This window comes from Schistocerca piceifrons, chromosome 1 (assembly GCF_021461385.2).
Source record: "Schistocerca piceifrons isolate TAMUIC-IGC-003096 chromosome 1, iqSchPice1.1, whole genome shotgun sequence".
In the NCBI taxonomy this organism is placed as follows: Eukaryota; Metazoa; Arthropoda; class Insecta; order Orthoptera; family Acrididae; genus Schistocerca; species Schistocerca piceifrons.
The window spans coordinates 331,103,157-331,122,337 of NC_060138.1; the positions used below are offsets into that span (position 1 = coordinate 331,103,157).

At 38.3% G+C, this 19,181-nt stretch overlaps 1 protein-coding gene across 1 annotated transcript in view; it reads left to right on the plus strand.

Moving 5' to 3' along the window:
* LOC124791761 (NIF3-like protein 1) overlaps positions 1 to 19,181 on the plus strand; it is a 77,035-nt gene that overhangs the window by 13,523 nt on the left and 44,331 nt on the right. The window contains exons 2-3 of the mRNA XM_047257885.1: positions 31 to 531; positions 18,326 to 18,434. Coding sequence (XP_047113841.1) covers positions 112 to 531; positions 18,326 to 18,434 — 529 coding nt within the window. The 5' untranslated portion in view covers positions 31 to 111. The remainder of the gene's footprint in view (positions 1 to 30; positions 532 to 18,325; positions 18,435 to 19,181) is intronic.

Genomic DNA, 19,181 nt, shown 5'->3' on the forward strand with positions numbered 1-19,181 from the left:
TACATTTTAGATGTTCTTCTTCTGTTACAGATTGTTGCTGACATAAGAAGTTTATTCTCACATGAAAGTACAGCCTACAGTTTAAATTACTTTGGAAACTGTGTACATTAGATGCATCTGTACACCTTCCAAATAAGAGCTGCAGTGAGGTTGCTAACAAGAAAGATTGTTAACTATAATTTCAGAATCAAGAAGTTTCATTATCTTTGTAGTCGTAACAACATTGTTAATAGTGACATTATTCCTCGAAGAAAATTGAGCATGGATGAACACGGTACTGCTGGTGTGCCCTTGGATGAAGTAATTTCACAGTTAAATTCATTTGCTGAATTATCACTGGCTGAGACGTGGGATAATGTAGGACTACTCATTCAGCCTTATACTTCGAGAACAGTTGAGAAGATTTTGCTTACAAATGATTTAACTGAAGCTGTAATGCAAGAAGCATTAGAAAAGAATGTGGGGATGATTATTTCTTATCATCCACCAATTTTTAGGCCCTTGAAGTCTGTTACTAAAAGGACATGGAAGGTAAATAATTGTAGCATATAGTATTTAAAATATGATGAGTGGCTTGGAAGTTTTGAACATATTCAGTCATTGTGTAGAAATATTCCATAACTGTAAGTTGGTAAACAAGTACTATCTGTAAACTTTTTCTAGCTCTCTAAGAGAATGCAGGGCACAAAGGAGGTAACTTCCACTCTGAGTACAAACTGCTGTAGGAAGAGGAGTGATGTGGAAAGAAATGCCCCATCTTCCTCACACAACATAGCCTTTGTATGTGTTCTTTGTGCTTCATACTCTTAGTGTGGGTAGTAAGCTACCTTTTTCTGGAAGGTGTCTTAAATGGAACCCACAATGGGACAGAAACTGATTCATCACTCATTTTAGCACAAACTTTCTGAATATGGGACAGTTGTATGAAACATTGCCTTCAACAATGGCTACAATGGTGCTGTTTTGCAGTTTGCTGTTTGATTGCCAAGGGAGCAGCGAGTGGACACAAAAGATTAGTGGCTCTGTTTCCCGACTTCTACCGATTTACATAAAATTGTATGTCTGGATTCTAGTTTTTTGTTGTTTCCAATTTTAAGATGTAACTGAAGACTTCACTTGTTTACTTCTTTTCTTTGTAAACAGTATCCAATTTCACTTACCAAACCTGTCAACATTTTATATGTTTCAAATGCGCAGTCAGTAGTTACACCTTGAATCAGAAAAAAGTCACCAAATAAATCCATATTTCTATATTTTGGCACCCATATTTCTCTGCTAATTCAATGAATGTTATTTTTCACTACACTGAAATTGTCTGATTCAAAAGCTGCAATAATTCATATGACAAATGCGTTCCACCCATTTCAGTAAAATCCCCATTAGTGTTGTGTAGACTACTTTACTCTTGCACCAATAGCATTCCAGATGCATCATGAATCCTGTCAAACTCATTGCTAATCTAATTTTGCAACTCATCCACAATATTCACTGGAGTGTCATGTTTTTCTGTCTCCATAAGAATTGTTAATTTTGGTAGCCTATCAAGAAGTTATGGTGGATGCCATCTAAGTGTCATCCCACTTCAAGAATGAAATAGATTTTTTTTTTTTTTTAAATTGGGTCCAGTTTGATTACATTATGTGTACTTGTAATATAGGACAAGTCAACTTAATCCAACATCTTAGAATACATAGCCTTAGTATTACAATATTAAACATCAAACTGACACGTATGTGGCATCAGAGAGCCAAACATGTACATCCTGTCAGCATGTGGAACAAACACTTAGGAAGAAGAAGAACAAGTAGTAAAGCGACAAACATGCTGATAATGCTGCATACATTTTTCTCCAAATCTGTATTTAGGTCTTACTGATCATCAGATATTCTTTCATCCAGTGACTACAGAACAGTCATACAAAAGCACATGATGTGTACAGTACATTCAGGTGATTACAAATACACATGCAGGTAATGAAAATATTTCCCATTATTTACTCATATATGCCTCTACACTACAAAATTTTTCTTTCATTAAATAATGTTCATGAGGTTTCTGGATGTCTTTTCATCAATGCTGTTCTGCATACTCTTAGGAAGACACTTTATCAGTTGTACACTTGAGTACAGAAACACTCTTTCAATAGCTCTTAGTTTGTGCAGTATACTTGTCAGCTGGAGTTTATTTCCTCTGTTATGTGAAGTAACATCTGCATTTTTTCTAGTAGTATATTGACTCTGATTAATGACATTATTGTTGTGTATATGTATGTGAATGGGAATGTCAATCTTTTAAGGTTATTGGAGACAGTTCTGCATGAGTCTGTTTTTTATTCAGGATTGTATCAATGGCCTTTCTTTGCAGTGCAATTTTTTTTAATACTACTGCTAGAGTTTCCCCAAATAATAATTCCATATTGTAAGTGAAGTTGAAAAAAGAGCGTAGTAACTGCAGATGGAAGTTGTTTGTTAGCATAACGTGCAAGCTATTTAATAGGAATAAAGGCCGAGTCATACCCCAAAGTAGTAACTGAAAGATTTAGAGGTACGAGTCCACTTGCAATGTAGACATTTAAAGCCAGGCAGAGTCATACCCCAAAGAAGTACTGGTAACCGAAAGATTTAGAGATGTGAGTCCACCTGCAATGCAGGTGTTTAAAGCCAATCACAAAGGACTAACTTGGCAAGAAGTTTACAATACAGACTACTTGAACAACAAATGTAGTACACTTCTTCAAACATTTAACTCTTTCTTTAATAGCATTTTCTTGCCAAAACCGTGTGGGTGCTTATGCAGTATTAATAACCAATTAGTTTAGGTAACTAACGGCATTAAAGTATCATGTAGAAGAAAACAGGATTGTATCACAATATGACAGACAGAGCTTGGTAATAGAATTTTACTACCAACAATACTGCAAAGTGCTGAGGAACCTCATCAGAAAGGTTTAAATAATGTATTAAACATGAAACTAGAAAGCTGTCAGAACAAAATTAAAACTATATCGCCAATTATGAAAGAGGTATCAAGGCATAATATGGGTACTCAAAATATTACACCTTTCTTGTGTCTGAATGTAACTGTTAGTGAGCCTAATCAACTTTGAAATGGATCTTATTGGTGTAGGCAATTTCCTGACAACCTTGAAATGAAACTTCCTGGCAGATTAAAACTGTGTGCCCGACCGAGACTCGAACTCGGGACCTTTGCCTTTCGCGGGCAAGTGCTCTACCAACTGAGCTACCGAAGCACGACTCACGCCCGGTACTCACAGCTTTACTTCTGCCAGTACCTCATCTCCTACCTTCCAAACTTTACAGAATCTCTCCTGCGAACCTTGCAGAACTAGCACTCCTGAAAGAAAGGATATTGCGGGGACATGGCTTAGCCACAGCCTGGGAGATGTTTCCAGAATGAGATTTTCACCCTGCAGCGGAGTGTGCGCTGATATGAAACTTCCTGGCAGATTAAAACTGTGTGCCCGATCGAGACTCAAACTCGGGACCTTTGCCGTTCAAGTCTCGGTCGGGCACACAGTTTTAATCTGCCAGGAAGTTTCATATCAGCGCACACTCCGCTGTAGAGTGAAAATCTCATTCTGGGAACCTTGAAATGGGTCATACTGGTGTAGTCAGTTTCCTGATTGATTGCAATACTCACTAGTGAAACAAATTTATAAAATGAATGAAAGAGATGATGTGGTCAATTACTGGTCAATTTTTTTGCTGCAAGTGTTTTCGGAAGTTTTTCAGAAAACGGTGTGTAGGAGATTAGTGGCAAATCTAAGTACACATAATTTGCTGTTGGACGCTGTTTGACACAAGTGTCTACAGAAAATGCTATTAATTCTTTTGTGTGTGAGGCACAAGCAGGACAGGATGACATATTGAGGACTGTAGGTATTGTCTTTGACTTAAAAGAAGCATTTGATTGTGTGGACTTTACAGTACTTAAGCATGAGTCTGAACACACTGGGGTTAGGGAAACCCTTACAGTGGTTTACTTTGTAGCCTATTTGGAAACAGATAGTTCATGTGAGTGTCCACACACAAGGAAGAGCTTTGACTTGGACTTGGATAATGTAATGTAGGGGATGCCACAAGATTCTATTCTGAGTCCATTGCTTTTCTTGATATCTATTAATAATCTGCCATGAAATATGCAGATGTTCTCTTTGTAGTTAATATGAAAGACATGGAACATAATATAGGTGATGTAGGTAATGGGTAGCCAACAATACTAGCACATGACTTTCAGAAAATAGATTAATGCTTAACTATAACTAAATGCAAAGCACACACTGAACTGTTGTAAAAGGAAAATTTTATTGTCATTTTGTAAACTTCATTGTTCAAGTGTCTCGGGGTTAAAACTCTGCATTCCTGTACATACAGCGCACCGTTGTTGACAGTAGTGAGTCATTCAGATGATTCTTTCAGAAGAAACTGCAACATTCATTCTGTGAGCACTATAGGTGGAAGGATCATATGCAGTTGGGTAATATTTCCTCAACCACTGTACAGAAAAGTGTGCACTTTTCATAGGCTTCCAGCAGAACTGAAAAAACTGAATGATTAACTCATGGGCCTACTCAGAAATTTATCCAAGAGAGGGCAAGATTCTATAATTTTTTGTTATAACTGATTTAGTGAGTTTTAGAATTATCATGCTACAATAACTACATTTGACAATAAGCAGAAAGAGCTTATTGTATCTCAAATGATTGATAGGTAACCACTCAATGTTTTTAAGACAGATTACTTTGACACCTTAATTTGAAGCATATTTCAGTAGTGCATGCAAATTATATAATTTTGTGCTGCTAATAAAAATACAATAGTCCCTATTGTTTAAGTTATATGAAATTTCATCCTTCTTATGATTAAATATGGAATATCCAATGAGTTATCCACAAAAAATATTTTCATTCATTTACCAAGTGTGGTTGACAATCAAAATTAAAAATCTGGTTCTAGAAAAAAAAAAAAAAAAAAAAAACCAAAGGGTATGATTGACATTATCCTATTGCAATGCAACAAAAATTACCATTTAAAAATGCCAAGTTAATACTCTCAAAGTTGAAAACAGGAAATGAATAGAAGCAAGCAGAAGAGAAGCAGAAATCTAAAAAATTGAAACGTCCCCTTTGAACAATTATACATGACTGTGCTTAAACTGACACACAATATTTTTAGTGCATCGCAGTCTGACTTTTAATAATCCCTACAAAAGAATGGCCCTGACTAACATTAACCTATACCTTTCACAAATCACTTACCTCACAAAAATCTTCGTTACTCGAACTACTGCAATACAGCGAGCGCCACTACTGCCAGCAAAATAAAAGATTCAAACTACTGAAGGCACTAACTACTGATAGGCATAGTTAGCAAATGAAAGATTTTGATAGAAAACAAGCAATGTATTTACCTTAACAGTGTTCAAAAGTCATAATATTTATAGCAGTTCATGACATCCAGTCTTACAAATGTACTGTTTCTGATGGACACACGTCCAGATCATCCGCTCTCAGAAATCCGCCATCTCACTTCCCCACATCTACCACTGCTGGCGGCTCATCTCCAACTGCGCAATGCTATGCGCTGTTAACATCCAGCTGCCCAACACTACAATGGCAGACAACAATGCAAACTATCCACTGACTGCACACAGCACAGTCAGTGATTTTCATACAGAGCGCTACGTGGCGTTACCAATAAAAAACCTAAACAGCCTATTTACATAGCCCCAATGCTCCCCACAAAAAATTTTACAAATTGTTTTGGACAGTGGCCAACACAGATTTGAAAAATTTTTTCATAATCATAATTACAATAACAAAGAAATCAAATGTACACACTTATTGATACAATGTTAGTCGAAAGCTAAAATTTTCTCACAGTCCATAAAGACAGTCCTGATCATTCATCACAGAAAAATTGCAGTGTTTTTCTCAAACTCTGAGCAGTAAAAGAAAATGCACATGGAAGTAGTGGATTTCCATGCAGTCTTGAAGAAGTAGTGTTGTCCTTCCAACGGAAAGACAGTGCTGACTCTTGAAATGCAGACAGGTAATGGGCCACAACAGAGCAAACCCACAGCAGAGTCAGTCGAAGTTTTCAAGAATATTGGTAGGTAGGTCGTCACAGAGCAGACCCACTGTATTCCTGGTAGAGGTTACGGTATTAGTGGGCCACCAGAGGTGCAGACCCACTTCAGTCCTTGCAGAGACAGCCAGCAGCCATCTGTTGCGACTGTGCAGGTGCACAATCACCATTGAAGAGTCTTGCGGACAATATAGCAAGTCCATGAACCACCACTTGTGCACTCACAATTTTTTTTTTGTTTTTTTTTTGTTTTGAAACGTTCTAAGAACCAGCAATGCTGTTAACCAGTCCCTTGCTGAATTATCAACACACGTGCAAGCACTAACAGTCCCAACTTTTCACATACTGTGCATATATTATGACCAACAGAAACGTGTGCAGTGAAATGATACTTAATTTGAAGAACTGGTGTCTATACAATTATAACATAAGATTACAGTAACAAAGGTACAAAATACATCATTAAAGAACATAACAATACAGATAACATTCGTAGTAAAACAGGCTTTACAAAAGAATGGAAATAAACATGCACATCAGTGTTACAAAAATTATGACATAAGTACATACATAAAGATCAGAATAACTTTTGAAACATCAACTTCACATATGAGCAACAAAACAGAACAGATAAATAATGTCTAAACATCTTTACAAAGTAAATAACATAGTATTAGAAAAATTCTACAACATAACTCTCATCAGCTAAACACACAAAGACAGGAAAAACACAAATACACAAGTGTACACAAACACATAGCAGAATAACACAAGAGGATAGGGCATATGAAAAGTCCCCTTTCAACAATTATACATGACTGTGCTTAAACTGACACACAATATTTTTAGCGCAACGCAATCTGACTTTTAATAACCCCTACAAAAAAATGGCCCTGACTAACATTAACCTATACCTTTCACAAATCACTTACCTCACAAAAATCTTCGTTACTCGAACTACTGCAATACAGCGAGCGCCACTACTGCCAGCTAAATAAAAGAGTCAAACTACTGAAGGCACTAACTACTGATAGGCATAGTTAGCAAATGAAAGATTTTGATAGAGAACAAGCAATGTATTTACCTTAATAGTGTTCAAAAGTAATAATATATATAACAGTTCATGACATCCAGTCTTACAAATGTACTGTTTCTGATGGTCGCATATCCAGATCATCCGCTCTCAGAAATCCGCCATCTCACTTCCCCACATCTACCACTGCTGGCGGATCACTTCCAACTGCGCAACGCTATGCGCTGTTAACATCCAGTTGCCCAACACTACAATGGCAGACAACAATGCAAACTAGCCACTGACTGCACACAGCACAGCCAGTGATTTTCATACAGAGCACTAAGTGGCGTTACCAATAAAAAACCTAAACAGCCTATTTACAAAATGAGAGTGACAGAAAGTGCAAACTGCCTTAACAGTAATGGATAGAGGACAAGTGCAAGGTTATAGAAGCAAGTCAAAAACAGATAACACATACCTGCGAGTGTGTGTCCTGCCCCTTCCCCTCCCCCACATGACCAGTCTCTGGCAGCTGAAGCAAGACTGGTAGTATGGCTTCAGCTGCCAGAGACTGTGGTATGTGTGTGTGAGTTGCATTTGCTTTTGACAAATGCCTTGTTGACTGAAAGCTTATTGTGTGACAGTCTTTTTATTGTGCCTATCTGTGACTCAGCATCTCCACTATATGGGGAGTAGCAACTATCCTGTTCATAATATTGCTACATTCCGTCCTGAATTTTCCATCATTTGAATTATCTTAGAAGATAGATTGAAGAAAGGCAACCTTTGTTTATAGCATTTGTATACTTAGAGAAAGGTTCTGACAGTGTTGACTGGAATACACTCCTTAAAATTATGAAGGTAGTGGATATAAAATATAGGGGGTGAAAGGTTATTTACAATGTTTACTGTAACCAGACTGCAGTTACAATAGCTGAAGGACGTGAAAGGGAAACGATAATTGAGAAGGGAGTGAGACAGGATTATAGCTTATCCCCAATGTTGTTTAGTCTCTACATTGAGCAAGCAGGTAAGGAAACCAAAGAAAAATTTGGAGAATAAATCAAAGTTCAAGGAGAAGGAATAAAAACTTTGAGGTTTACTGATGACATTATAACTTCGTTAGAGACAGCAAAGGGATCTGGAAGAACAGTTCAGTGGAATGGAAGCTGTTTTGAGAGGAAGATATAAGATGAACATCAACAAAAAGAAAACAGTGTTAATTGGATGTAGTCATATTAAATCAGGTGATGCTGAGGAAATGAGGCCTAATAGTAGTAGATAAGTTTTTTGGACAGCTAAATAACTGATGATGGTCAAAGTAGAGAGGATATAAAATGCAGACTGGCTGTAATACGGAAAGCATTTCTGAAAAAGATGAATTTGTTAACATCTAATATAGATTTAACTGTTAGGGAATGTTTTCTGGGGGTACCTGTCTGGAGTGTAGCCTTGTACAGAATTAAAATGTGGATGACAAGCAGTGCAAGCAAGAAGAGAATAGAAGCTTGTGAAATATTGGCAGTGCAGAAGAATGCTGAACATTAGATGGGAAGATCACATAACTGATAAGGAGATTCTGAATAGAACTGAGAAGAAAAGAAATTTGTGGCACAGTTGACTAAAAAAAAGGAGTAGGTTGATAGGACAAGTTTGGATTGAAGACAACAACAACAACAACAACAACAACAACAAACTCCATTGCTGGTATCTCTTGACTATTTAACAACCATAATTTATTTTTAATTTTTTCTTGGAAACATTCCCAAAAGGTAATTCATCAAGAGTGTTTTCACCACTCAGCAACATCCCGTACTAAGTAATAAGAAACAAAATCTATCTTTTTAAGGGGACTGATGACCATAGATGTTAAGTCCCATAGTGCTCAGAGCCACTATCTTTTTAGTGTCATCACAGAGTTTAGAATATAGGATGTACATTCCTGTTTTGTTTGAATTTCAGAAATTGTTAATTGAAATTTGTCCCATGTTCCAGAAAAAGTTCTTCTAGTAACACTATTGGGCACCCACATTTTCATTAAGCTTTTTTTTCTTGTAAACTTGTCCTTAGGTCTTGCTAACTCTTCACAGAGTCTAAAATTCCACTCCATTTTCTCTGTATCAGCCGATGAATGAGGTATAGAGACAGAGGACTCAACCTTTCCTTAGACTCCTTGTTCAGTGAAATCACTAATACATTCCTCCAGTAGTGAAAGTTGAACCTAAGACTGTTGCTTCATTGGAATCTTTACTTTATTCTAATATGTTAAGGGACCAGTCGGTAGGACATGTTCTGAGGCATCAAAGGATCACAAATTTAGCATTGGAGGGCAGCGTGGAGGGTAAAAATCATAGAGGGAGACCAAGAGATGAATACACTAAGCAGATTCAGAAGGATGTAGGTTGCAGTAAGTACTGGGAGATGAAGAAGCTTGCACATGATATAGTAGCATGGAGAGCTGCATCAAACCAGTCTCAGGACTGAAGTCAACAACTACAACTACAACAACAACAACAACAACAACAACAACAACCCCCCCCCCCCCCCCCCCCCCCCCAAGTCCTTTGGAAGGATGTTCTGAAGAACATGCTCTTTTTTTCCCAATGATGTCAGAGATTCTCTCCACCTTGGTATAGAGTCCTCGGTTTGCTCATCTTCGAAGCTGACCATCTTCTGTCCTTCAAGGACCCAATATCCTCCTGAGAATCCTTAAGTATTCCTGTTATTACTTGGTTCAGAGACTCTGCTGTGTATAATGCTTTAGGGCAGATCACTATCCGGTAAAGTCTCAGTTTTACATTGATAAAAATATTCTTCTTATTGTAGATGTTCACAGTTAATTTGTATGCTAAATTCATTATGTTTATTCATGCTTCCATTGCTTCCTTTTCTGTCACCCTGTTTCTATCTACTGTCTCAGATTTCTAACTGTCTGTAGCTTCTGAATTTTGCTTCCTCATATTGTCATCAGCCTAGGAGCTGCCTTGATGTTTGCTTTATAGTGTATCTTCTCAACAGAGATCTGTAGGTCTTCTTTAGTGACTTATCTCTGTAGTTACATGGTTTGGTTAACTGTCTCTGTAAATGATTCCAACGATATCACAATATTTTTTGCAAATGTGAGACAGTCTACCCAGGTTCCTTTTTTCTTGCACCCCAGTCAAATTTCACCCACTCCTTTCATTTCTCGTCACCACTCCCTAATCACTTTATCAAGTACGTAGTTAAGGAGCAAAAAGAAGTATCCGTCTCCCTGTCTCACTCTGGTTTTAATCTGGAAGGCCTCTACAAGCTTTCCTCTGAACTTCACCTAGAATGTTGTGCTGCTTAAAGCATGTTTAATCAATACACTGGACTTCCATTTCCAAACTTATCTCCTTTAAAATTTGGAATATTGTCCATCAGTTTAGTGGAAATATAAGTTTTTGTGAAATTATGAGTACAAGTTTGAAATTGTTGCTCCTCTGTTTTTGATAGCAATTACCGGTTTTACATTCAAAATTTGTTCTGTGCCTTATCTCCCCTTTCTGAAGCCTCTAGTACTCACCAGTTTGTATTTAGTTGTTTTTCCACTCTGTACAGAAATGAGTTTGAGAACACCTTACAGGTCTCTTGTATTAGCAAAATTCCTCTGTAGTTCCCAGGCTCCAGCCTATCTTCGTTTTTGGGTATAGGGTGTATTAGTGTCTGTCCTTCTGGAAGCTGCTGTTCTTCCTTAAATTTATTTATAGTATGTGTCAGTTAAATGACCATATTCTCATTCACATACTTCAAGACTTCTGCACTGATGCTATCTTCCCCAGAAACTTTATTATTCCTCAAGGTATGTATGATGCTCATAACCTCTTCTACAGTTGTTGGGTCTGAGTCGGGCTTTGGTCCTTTCTTATTATTGCTGAATGTGTCAGTTGGTGCTTCACAGTTCAGGAGCTCTTCAATAAGAGCCAAGATCTGGTGGTTTTCCATGTCTCCATATACTCCCTTTTCTTCTTTGTTCTTAAAGCTGTGGTTTGGAGGATCATATCTACTTAAGTTAGTCTTGAATGTTCTACAGAGATCTCATGGATTGTCCTTTCAGTAGTTCTCTTCTATTTCAGTCAAGTATTCCTTTTCACATTTTCTCTTGAGATTTCTCATAGTTTTGGGATTGTTTTTCCTCTCTTCTTGGAAGTTGTTTTGATTTTTCAGCTTTTTTTGAGAAAACCAATCAACCCACATTTTCCAGAGCTGTTCAAATACTGTATCTTCTTCCGCCAGCCAGCATGAATGACTCCTCCTCTTCTCCAGTCCAACAGCTTCCTTGATACTACCAATGAATGCATCTTTTAAGTGTTCCCATCCTTGGTAGTCCTTCTGATTCAAGTTCATCTTAAACTCTTTGGTAGTTCTAAGTTTCTCTCTATCAAACTTCACTATACAGGTAGTGTTTTTAGTTTGATGGGCTCTTAGTAGAATTTTGATCTTAACTTTGGAAAGAAAATGGTCATACTCTAAGTTGTACATCTGAGGGTTTTGAGATTTTGAATTTCCTTCTCTGCATGTCTCAATATTACTACAAGATTGGTCAGACACCAACTTTTTGTAGAAGTTCTTTAAATGCTGTTGATTTTGTTATCAGATCAAAACTCTTACAAATTTCTGCTAGTCATTTGACATTCCAGTTAGCCATATTGCAGGCTGGATAGTTCCCAGTGATGTTACTGAATTTTCTCGGTGAGTTCAGTGTTGAAGTCTCCAAGAAGTGTTGTAACATTGATGGTTGGAATGTAGTATAATGTCTCCTCCACATCTTCCCAAAATTCTTCTACCCTCTGTGGACCTGATCTGTTAGCCTCATTTATGGGAGCATGTGCTTTGACCATAGTGTAAATCTTATTTTCTTCCCTTGAAGTAAATGTGGAGAGCTTACTGTTTTTGAAGTGGAATACCGTGCTGGCTCCCAGTATTTGTTTATTGGTATAAAGCATGTGTCAAGTTGATGTGCATTCTTGATTGCCCTCTTGCCAGGCTTTCCCTTGGGAATCTGAAACACTTCTCATTTGAATGCTTCTTCGTCTCTGTATCTAGTCTCTTGTTGTTGTTGTTGTTGTTGTGGTCTTCAGTCCTGAGACTGGTTTGATGCAGCCCCCCATGCTACTCTATCCTGTGCAAGCTTCTTCATCTCCCAGCACCTACTGCAGCCTGCATCCTTCTGAATATGCCTAGTATATTCATTTCTTGGTCTCCCTCTACGATTTTTACCCTCCACCCTGCCCTCCAATGCTAAATTTGTGATCCCTTGATGCCTAAGAAAATCTCCTACCAACAGATCACTTCTTCTAGTCAAGTTGTGCCACAAATTCTTCTTCTCCCCAATTCTATTCAATACCTCCTCATTAGTTATGTGATCTGCCCATCTAATCTTCAGCATTCTTCTGTAGCACCATATTTCGAAAGCTTCTATTCTCTTCTTGTCTAAACTATTTATCGTCCATGTTACACTTCCATACATGGCTACACTCCATACAAATACTTTCAGAAACGACTTCCTGATGCTTAAATCAATACTTGATGTTAACAAATTTCTCTTCTTCAGAAACGCTTTCCTTGCCATTGCCAGTCTACATTTTATATCCTCTCTACTTCGACCATCATCAGTTATTTTGCTCCCCAAATAGCAAAACTCCTTTACTACTTTAAGTGTCTCATTTCCTAATCTAATTCCCTCAGCATCACCTGACTTAATTCGACTACATTCCATTATCCTCATTTTGCTTTTGTTGATGTTCATCTTATACCCTCATTTCAAGACAGTGTCCATTCCGTTCAACTGCTCTTCCAAGTCCTTTGCTGTCTCTGACAGAATTACAATGTCATCGGTGAACCTCAAAGTTTTTATTTCTTCTCCATGGATTTTAATACCTACTCCGAACTTTTCCTTTGTTTCCTTTTCTGCTTGCTCAATATACAGATTGAATAACATCGGGGAGAGGCTACAACCCTGTCTCACTCCCTTCCCAACCACTGCTTCCCTTTCATGCCCCTCGACTCTTATAACTGCTATCTGGTTTCTGTAAAAATTGTAAATAGCCTTTCACTCCTTGTATTTTACCCCTGCCACCTTCAGAATTCGAAAGAGAGTATTCTAGTCAACATTGTAAAAAGCTTTCTCTAAGCCTACAAATGCTAGAAACGTAGGTTTGCGTTTCCGTAATCTTTCTTCTAAGATTAGTCGTAAGGTCAGTATTGCCTCACGTGTTCCAACATTTCTGTGGAATCCAAACTGATCTTCGCTGAGGTCGGCTTCTACCAGTTTTTCCATTTGTCTGTAAAGAATTCGCGTTAGTATTTTGCAGCTGTGACTTATTAAACTGATAGTTCGGTAATTTTCACATCTGTCAACACTTGCTTTCTTTGGGATTGGAATTATTATATTCTTCTTGAAGTCTGAGGGAATTTCGCCTGTCTCATACATCTTGCTCACCAGATGGTAGAGTTTTGTCAGGACTGGCTCTCCCAAGGCTGTCAGTAGTTCTAATGGAATGTTGTCTACTCCTGGGGTCTTGTTTCGACTCAGGTCTTTCAGTGCTCTGTCAAACTCTTCACACAGTATCGTATCTCCAATTTCATCTTCATCTACATCCTCTTGTAATGCTGTTATAATGATTTTCTGTTTGGACAGGATATCGGTAAGGTGTTTCAGTTCTCTGGTTTTGAGGAGTGAGTTAATGTTGGAAGTAGCTAAGTGTGACACTTCTTACTTTTCCATCTTTCTGTATTGGTGTGAACTCCCAAGAATCTGTTGGTTCTCGGACATTGTCTTTGACAATCATGCATTGATGAGTGAACTTGTCATCATTGTTAATCAAATGATCTATGTTGGAGGTAAATGCAGAGGAGTCAACAGGGTTACAACTGAGGTAGTCAGCCTCAGAGGTGCCTTGACATATGGCCTGGCTCTTTTATAGCTTCTTTAGGTGCCAAACTTCCTCCTCTATCTGGGATCAGGCCCAGCAGTAGCACTTCTGAGTGATGCATTCCACCCATTAGTACTGCAGGTGGGGTTATGAGGAGGTATTCTTTATTTATTCATCCTTACAATTAGACCACTCAGCACAACATGTCAAATATATCACAGAAAAAATATATGTCTATAAACACATACAAAGCAGTATAGGATTGGGTGAGAATAGGAAGTTTACCATGGCCTTACCAATGAAACTATTCCAGCATTCAACTCAGCAGCCAGGAAAAACCACGGAAAACCCATGTCAGGATGGCAAGATGGGGTAGAACCTCACTCCTCCTGAATGCAAGTCCATTGCTTAGCCATTTCACTTGATACATTATTAGTAAAGAAAACCATATATACATAGCCTAAAAGGAGATTACAGTATGCACAAAAAGTATAAACAATGCTGCAACAAGAACATGTAACTTTGTTATAGCACACTTCTGAACAAAATGAAAACACATGAATGCATTATTTGACACTGCTGAAAAATAAAAACACACAAACACATGAACAGCTGCCAGTACTATATCATTCATGGGTCTTGCAACCAATCTCTTCTCAGAAGAGATGTACTGCACTGCGTCTCAAACAGAGAAGACTGGAAATGAACAACAGAAACATTCTTGTGCAAAAACAAATTCAGTGTGGATGGTACATCTGATAAAAGAGTAAAGAGTAGTTGACAATAAATGAAGGCCTAATATTTGTGTAAGTGAACACCCATTTACACTAAAGAAAGATGTCACAACAAGAAATGATTTTAACTCTGCTTTAAAAACCATTACCTTCTTCAACCTCTTTATGTCTGATGGTAGTGTATTATAAAGAATGACACCAAAATGGCTCACATATTAGAGTATGAGCTGTTTTTCCTTGATCTGTGTGGAGTGTCCACAGTTGTGATTGTTGTAGGTATTGTAATTGATATTAGTACACAAGTTTCCAAGATTAGCTCTTATCATCAACACATATTTGTAAACGCAAATAATTTTTATAACAGGGGCTTGCAATGAGCCCTTGTAGAGCTAAGTGCCAAGATTTGAATGTACATTTGATCCTTATCGCCGGCCGCAGTGGTCTCGCGGTTCTAGGCGCGCAGTCCGGAATCGCGCGACTGCTACGGGCGCAGGTTCGAATCCTGCCTCGGGCATGGATGTGTGTGATGTCCTTAGGTTATTTAGGTTTAAGTAGTTCTAAGTTCTAGGGGACTGATGACCACAGCTGTTAAGTCCCATAGTGCTCAGAGCCCATTTGATCCTTATCTGTGACATTATGTAATCTCAGATTGAGGCTACTCATTGAATTACTAGTTAATATTAAATTAAAAACTTACAGTAAAATTTATACCTGCTATGGAATGCTCTCTTTCAAATGCTAAAGGTGGCAGGGGTAAAATACTGGGAGCGAAAGGCTATTTACAATTTGTACAGAAACCAGATGGCAGTTATAAGAGTCGAGGGGCATGAAAGGGAAGTAGTGGTTGGGAAGGGAGTGAGACAGGGTTGTAGCTTCTCCCCAATGTTATTCAATCTGTATATTGAGCAAGCAGTAAAGGAAACAAAAGAAAAATTCAAAGTAGGTCTTAAAATCCATGGAGAAGAAAAAAAAAAAAAAAAAAAAAAAAAACCTTTGAGGTTCGCCAGTGACATTGTAATTCTGTCAGAGACAGCAAAGGACTTGGAAGAGCAGTTGAACGGAATGGACAGTGTCTTGAAAGGAGGATATAAGATGAACATCATCAAAAGCAAAACGAGGATAATGGAATGTAGTCGAATTATGTCGGTGATGCTGAGGGAATTAGATTAGGAAATGAGACACTTAAAGTAGTAAAGGAGTTTTGCTATTTGGGGAGCAAAATAACTGATGATGATAGAGGTAGAAAGGATATAAAACATAGACTGGCAATGGTGAGGAAAGTGTTTCTGAAGAAGAGAAATTTGTTAACATCGAGTATAGATTTAAGTGTCAGGAAGTCATTTCTGAAAGTGTTTGTATGGAGTGAAATGTGGACAATAAATAGTTTAGACAAAATGAGAATAGAAGCTTTCAAAATGTGGTGCTACAGAAGAATGCTGAAGATTAGATGGGTAGATAACTAATGAGGAGGTATTGAATAGAATTGGGGAGAAGAGAAATTTGTGGCACAGACTAGAAGAAGAGATCGGTTGGTAGGACATATTCTGCGGCATCAAGGGATCACCAATTTAGTATTGGAGGGCAGCATGGAGTGTAAAAATCGTAGAGGGAGACCAAGGGATGAATGCACTAAGCAGATTCAGAAGGATGTAGGTTGCAGTAAGTACTGGGAGATGAAGAAGCTTGCACAGGATAGAGTAGCATGGGGAGCTGCATCAAACCAGTCTCAGGACTGAAGACCACATCAACAACAACAACAACAACATGGAAGGTGGAAAAGATGCAAGATGGTACATGAGTAAAGCTAGTCAGTGATACGGAAATAAGATGGATTGATGTGGAGACATGACTGAATGGAGGAAAAAAGCTATTGTGTTTTGATGTCTTCATGACCAAACCATGAATGAAGTTGCCAATTTGTTGTTGTGTCATTGTGAACTGTCCAACTTGTTCACAAGAAACAATGTATTATTTACAGCCATCTAAATACTGTAAGATCCTACCCAGCAGGCACCAGAGATGAGTGTCTTGTTTTGTCAATGACAATCTTTATAGGAGTTGCTGCTATCAGTGAATTCAAGCCACCTCAACAAGTTTTTGAGCGAACATTGTGACTGAAACTACAAACAATGACCATTTAGATTCAGGCAAAGCCATTTTTGCAAAGGTATACAAAGCTGCATGTTTTCATTGCCCAAGCACTACAGAAATGGGACAATAGCACACTGTATTCTGATGGGTTGCAGTTTTACTTTTCAAATGATGCAAGGTGCTGAGTGCACTGATGGCCCAATGAAGGCTTTAACCTGCAGAGTGTAGAGGGTGTAGTTCAGGCTAGAGGTGGTTGTCTGAAGTTGTGAGATAAGTGCGCTTATTCAGATTACCATGAAAATGAACCAGGATGTTTGTTTCATTATTCTAAATGATCAAAAATTGTCTTCTATATCTTCATGACAAGTGTGCTGTGGACACTCTCATCTTCCTAGATGACAGCAGCCACATTCACAGGTTTGACAAACTGGTTTGACAAACACTGAGTCTCCCTATCACACCTGGACTTACCTGCAAAGTTGTAATCCCGTAGAAAATGTCTGGTACTATACAGAACAGCAGGTGAAATATAGCAATCAACATCCCTGCAGTCTGGTGGCTATACTGAATCTTATCATAAATGGAGGGCTTCAGCTGGGTATGGCATACCTGAAGCAACTTGTGGTCTCTCCTCCTCACTGAATTGAGGCCATTATCAAAGCTAGAGGCAGTGTTACATGGTATTAGTGTGACACTGGCGGCGGGTGGGGGGGGGGGGGTGACTAATTTTTTGTTCAGTGTACTTATGGCATGGGGTATATTGGAAGATGCTAGTGAGAGAATAAAACAAATCAAGAAATGGATTTGGTAAGGCTCAGTTCAATGTTGAACTTGGTTGGTTTGGGTCTGTAGGTTAGGCATAACAAAAATGTCTTCACTTTAAAGAACAGATAAAGAAATTGTCATCTTAGGGATGAAGGTGAGACCCTCAAATGGGGCTGACATTGATGCAGAGTCCACTTTTAGTAGAACAGATTGATGAGAATGAAGTAGGTGCACTTGAGGGTTTTTTCTGTTTTTTTGCTAATCATATCACAGGAAGGCTTTTTCTGTGAATGTGACAAGTGAAATATGTCTGCAGCCTTCTGCTCATATGATGAGATGGGTAATTACAGTATTGGTCAATTACGAATAAATTTGCTTTCATGCATCAAAATAAATTTTGTTATCTTTTTGTCTATCAGAATAAATATTTCTTTAATCTGGAATTTCACCAATTAGAATACTTCCTTCATCATTAGCTCGGATTAGTGTGTTTTCTCTGCCTGTATAAGAGACTAGGGTAATGACAATCTTATTACATATCAACTATTTTCTGAATATGTGTGTGCGTGTTTTGTTTTACTGTTGGGATTGTATGATCCTGCAGTTTCTGTATTTTAGAATCTTTATTGTGTGCTCTTGAACATGATTTTCTTTGTAACCCTAATATTGTTTGCAGTCATCATAAATAGCGTACACATATTTCATAACTTTTCACAGGAGCGTCTTGTTGCTGCTTGCTTGGAAAATAGGATTGCTTTGTATTCACCACATACCAGTTTTGATGCAGTGAGAGGAGGAGTTAATGACTGGTTAGCCAGTGCTTTTGGTATGTTGATAACTTTCATATAATTTTAATTTGTTGAAACACAATTATTACATCTATACTAAGATGGTATCTGTTCTTTCAGACATGTCCGAAAGAACAGATACCATTGGTGACCATGCAGCTCGTTAGAATGAAATTACAATGAAATGAACACCCGTTGTTGCTTACAGGCATTGAGATACGTCAACGGGGACAGATGAAAATGTGTGCCCCGACCGGGACTTGAACCCGGGATCTCCTGCGTATGTGGCAGATGCTCTATCCATCTATATAGTTAAGGCTCACCGGCCACTTGACCATCTTCTTCTTCTGTGCGATTGCACAAACAGTGCCCGAACTTTTTATGGGAATCGGCAATGCGCCGCGAGTAATAAGTATAATGGGCGGGGGCATTACAAATGTAGTGTGGGACAATACGTTGAGAATGTGGGTTTCGCAGGAGGCGTGCCAGAGATAAATCCCTGCAATCGTGCTATCCTCTGTGTCCTCGGTGGCTCAGATGGATAGAGCGTCTGCCATGTAAGCAGGAGATCCCGGGTTCAAGACCCGGTCCGGGCACACATATTCATCTGTCCCCGTTGACGTATGTCAATGCCTGTAAGTAGCTAAGTGTGTCCATTTTATTGTAATTACAATTATTACATTTGGAAACAACTAATGGCTGGATAACTCTCAAGAGGCCTATTCATGACAGCTGTTTGTTTCATTGTGAACATGCATATATTAGTCATTTGTAGATTTTGACTC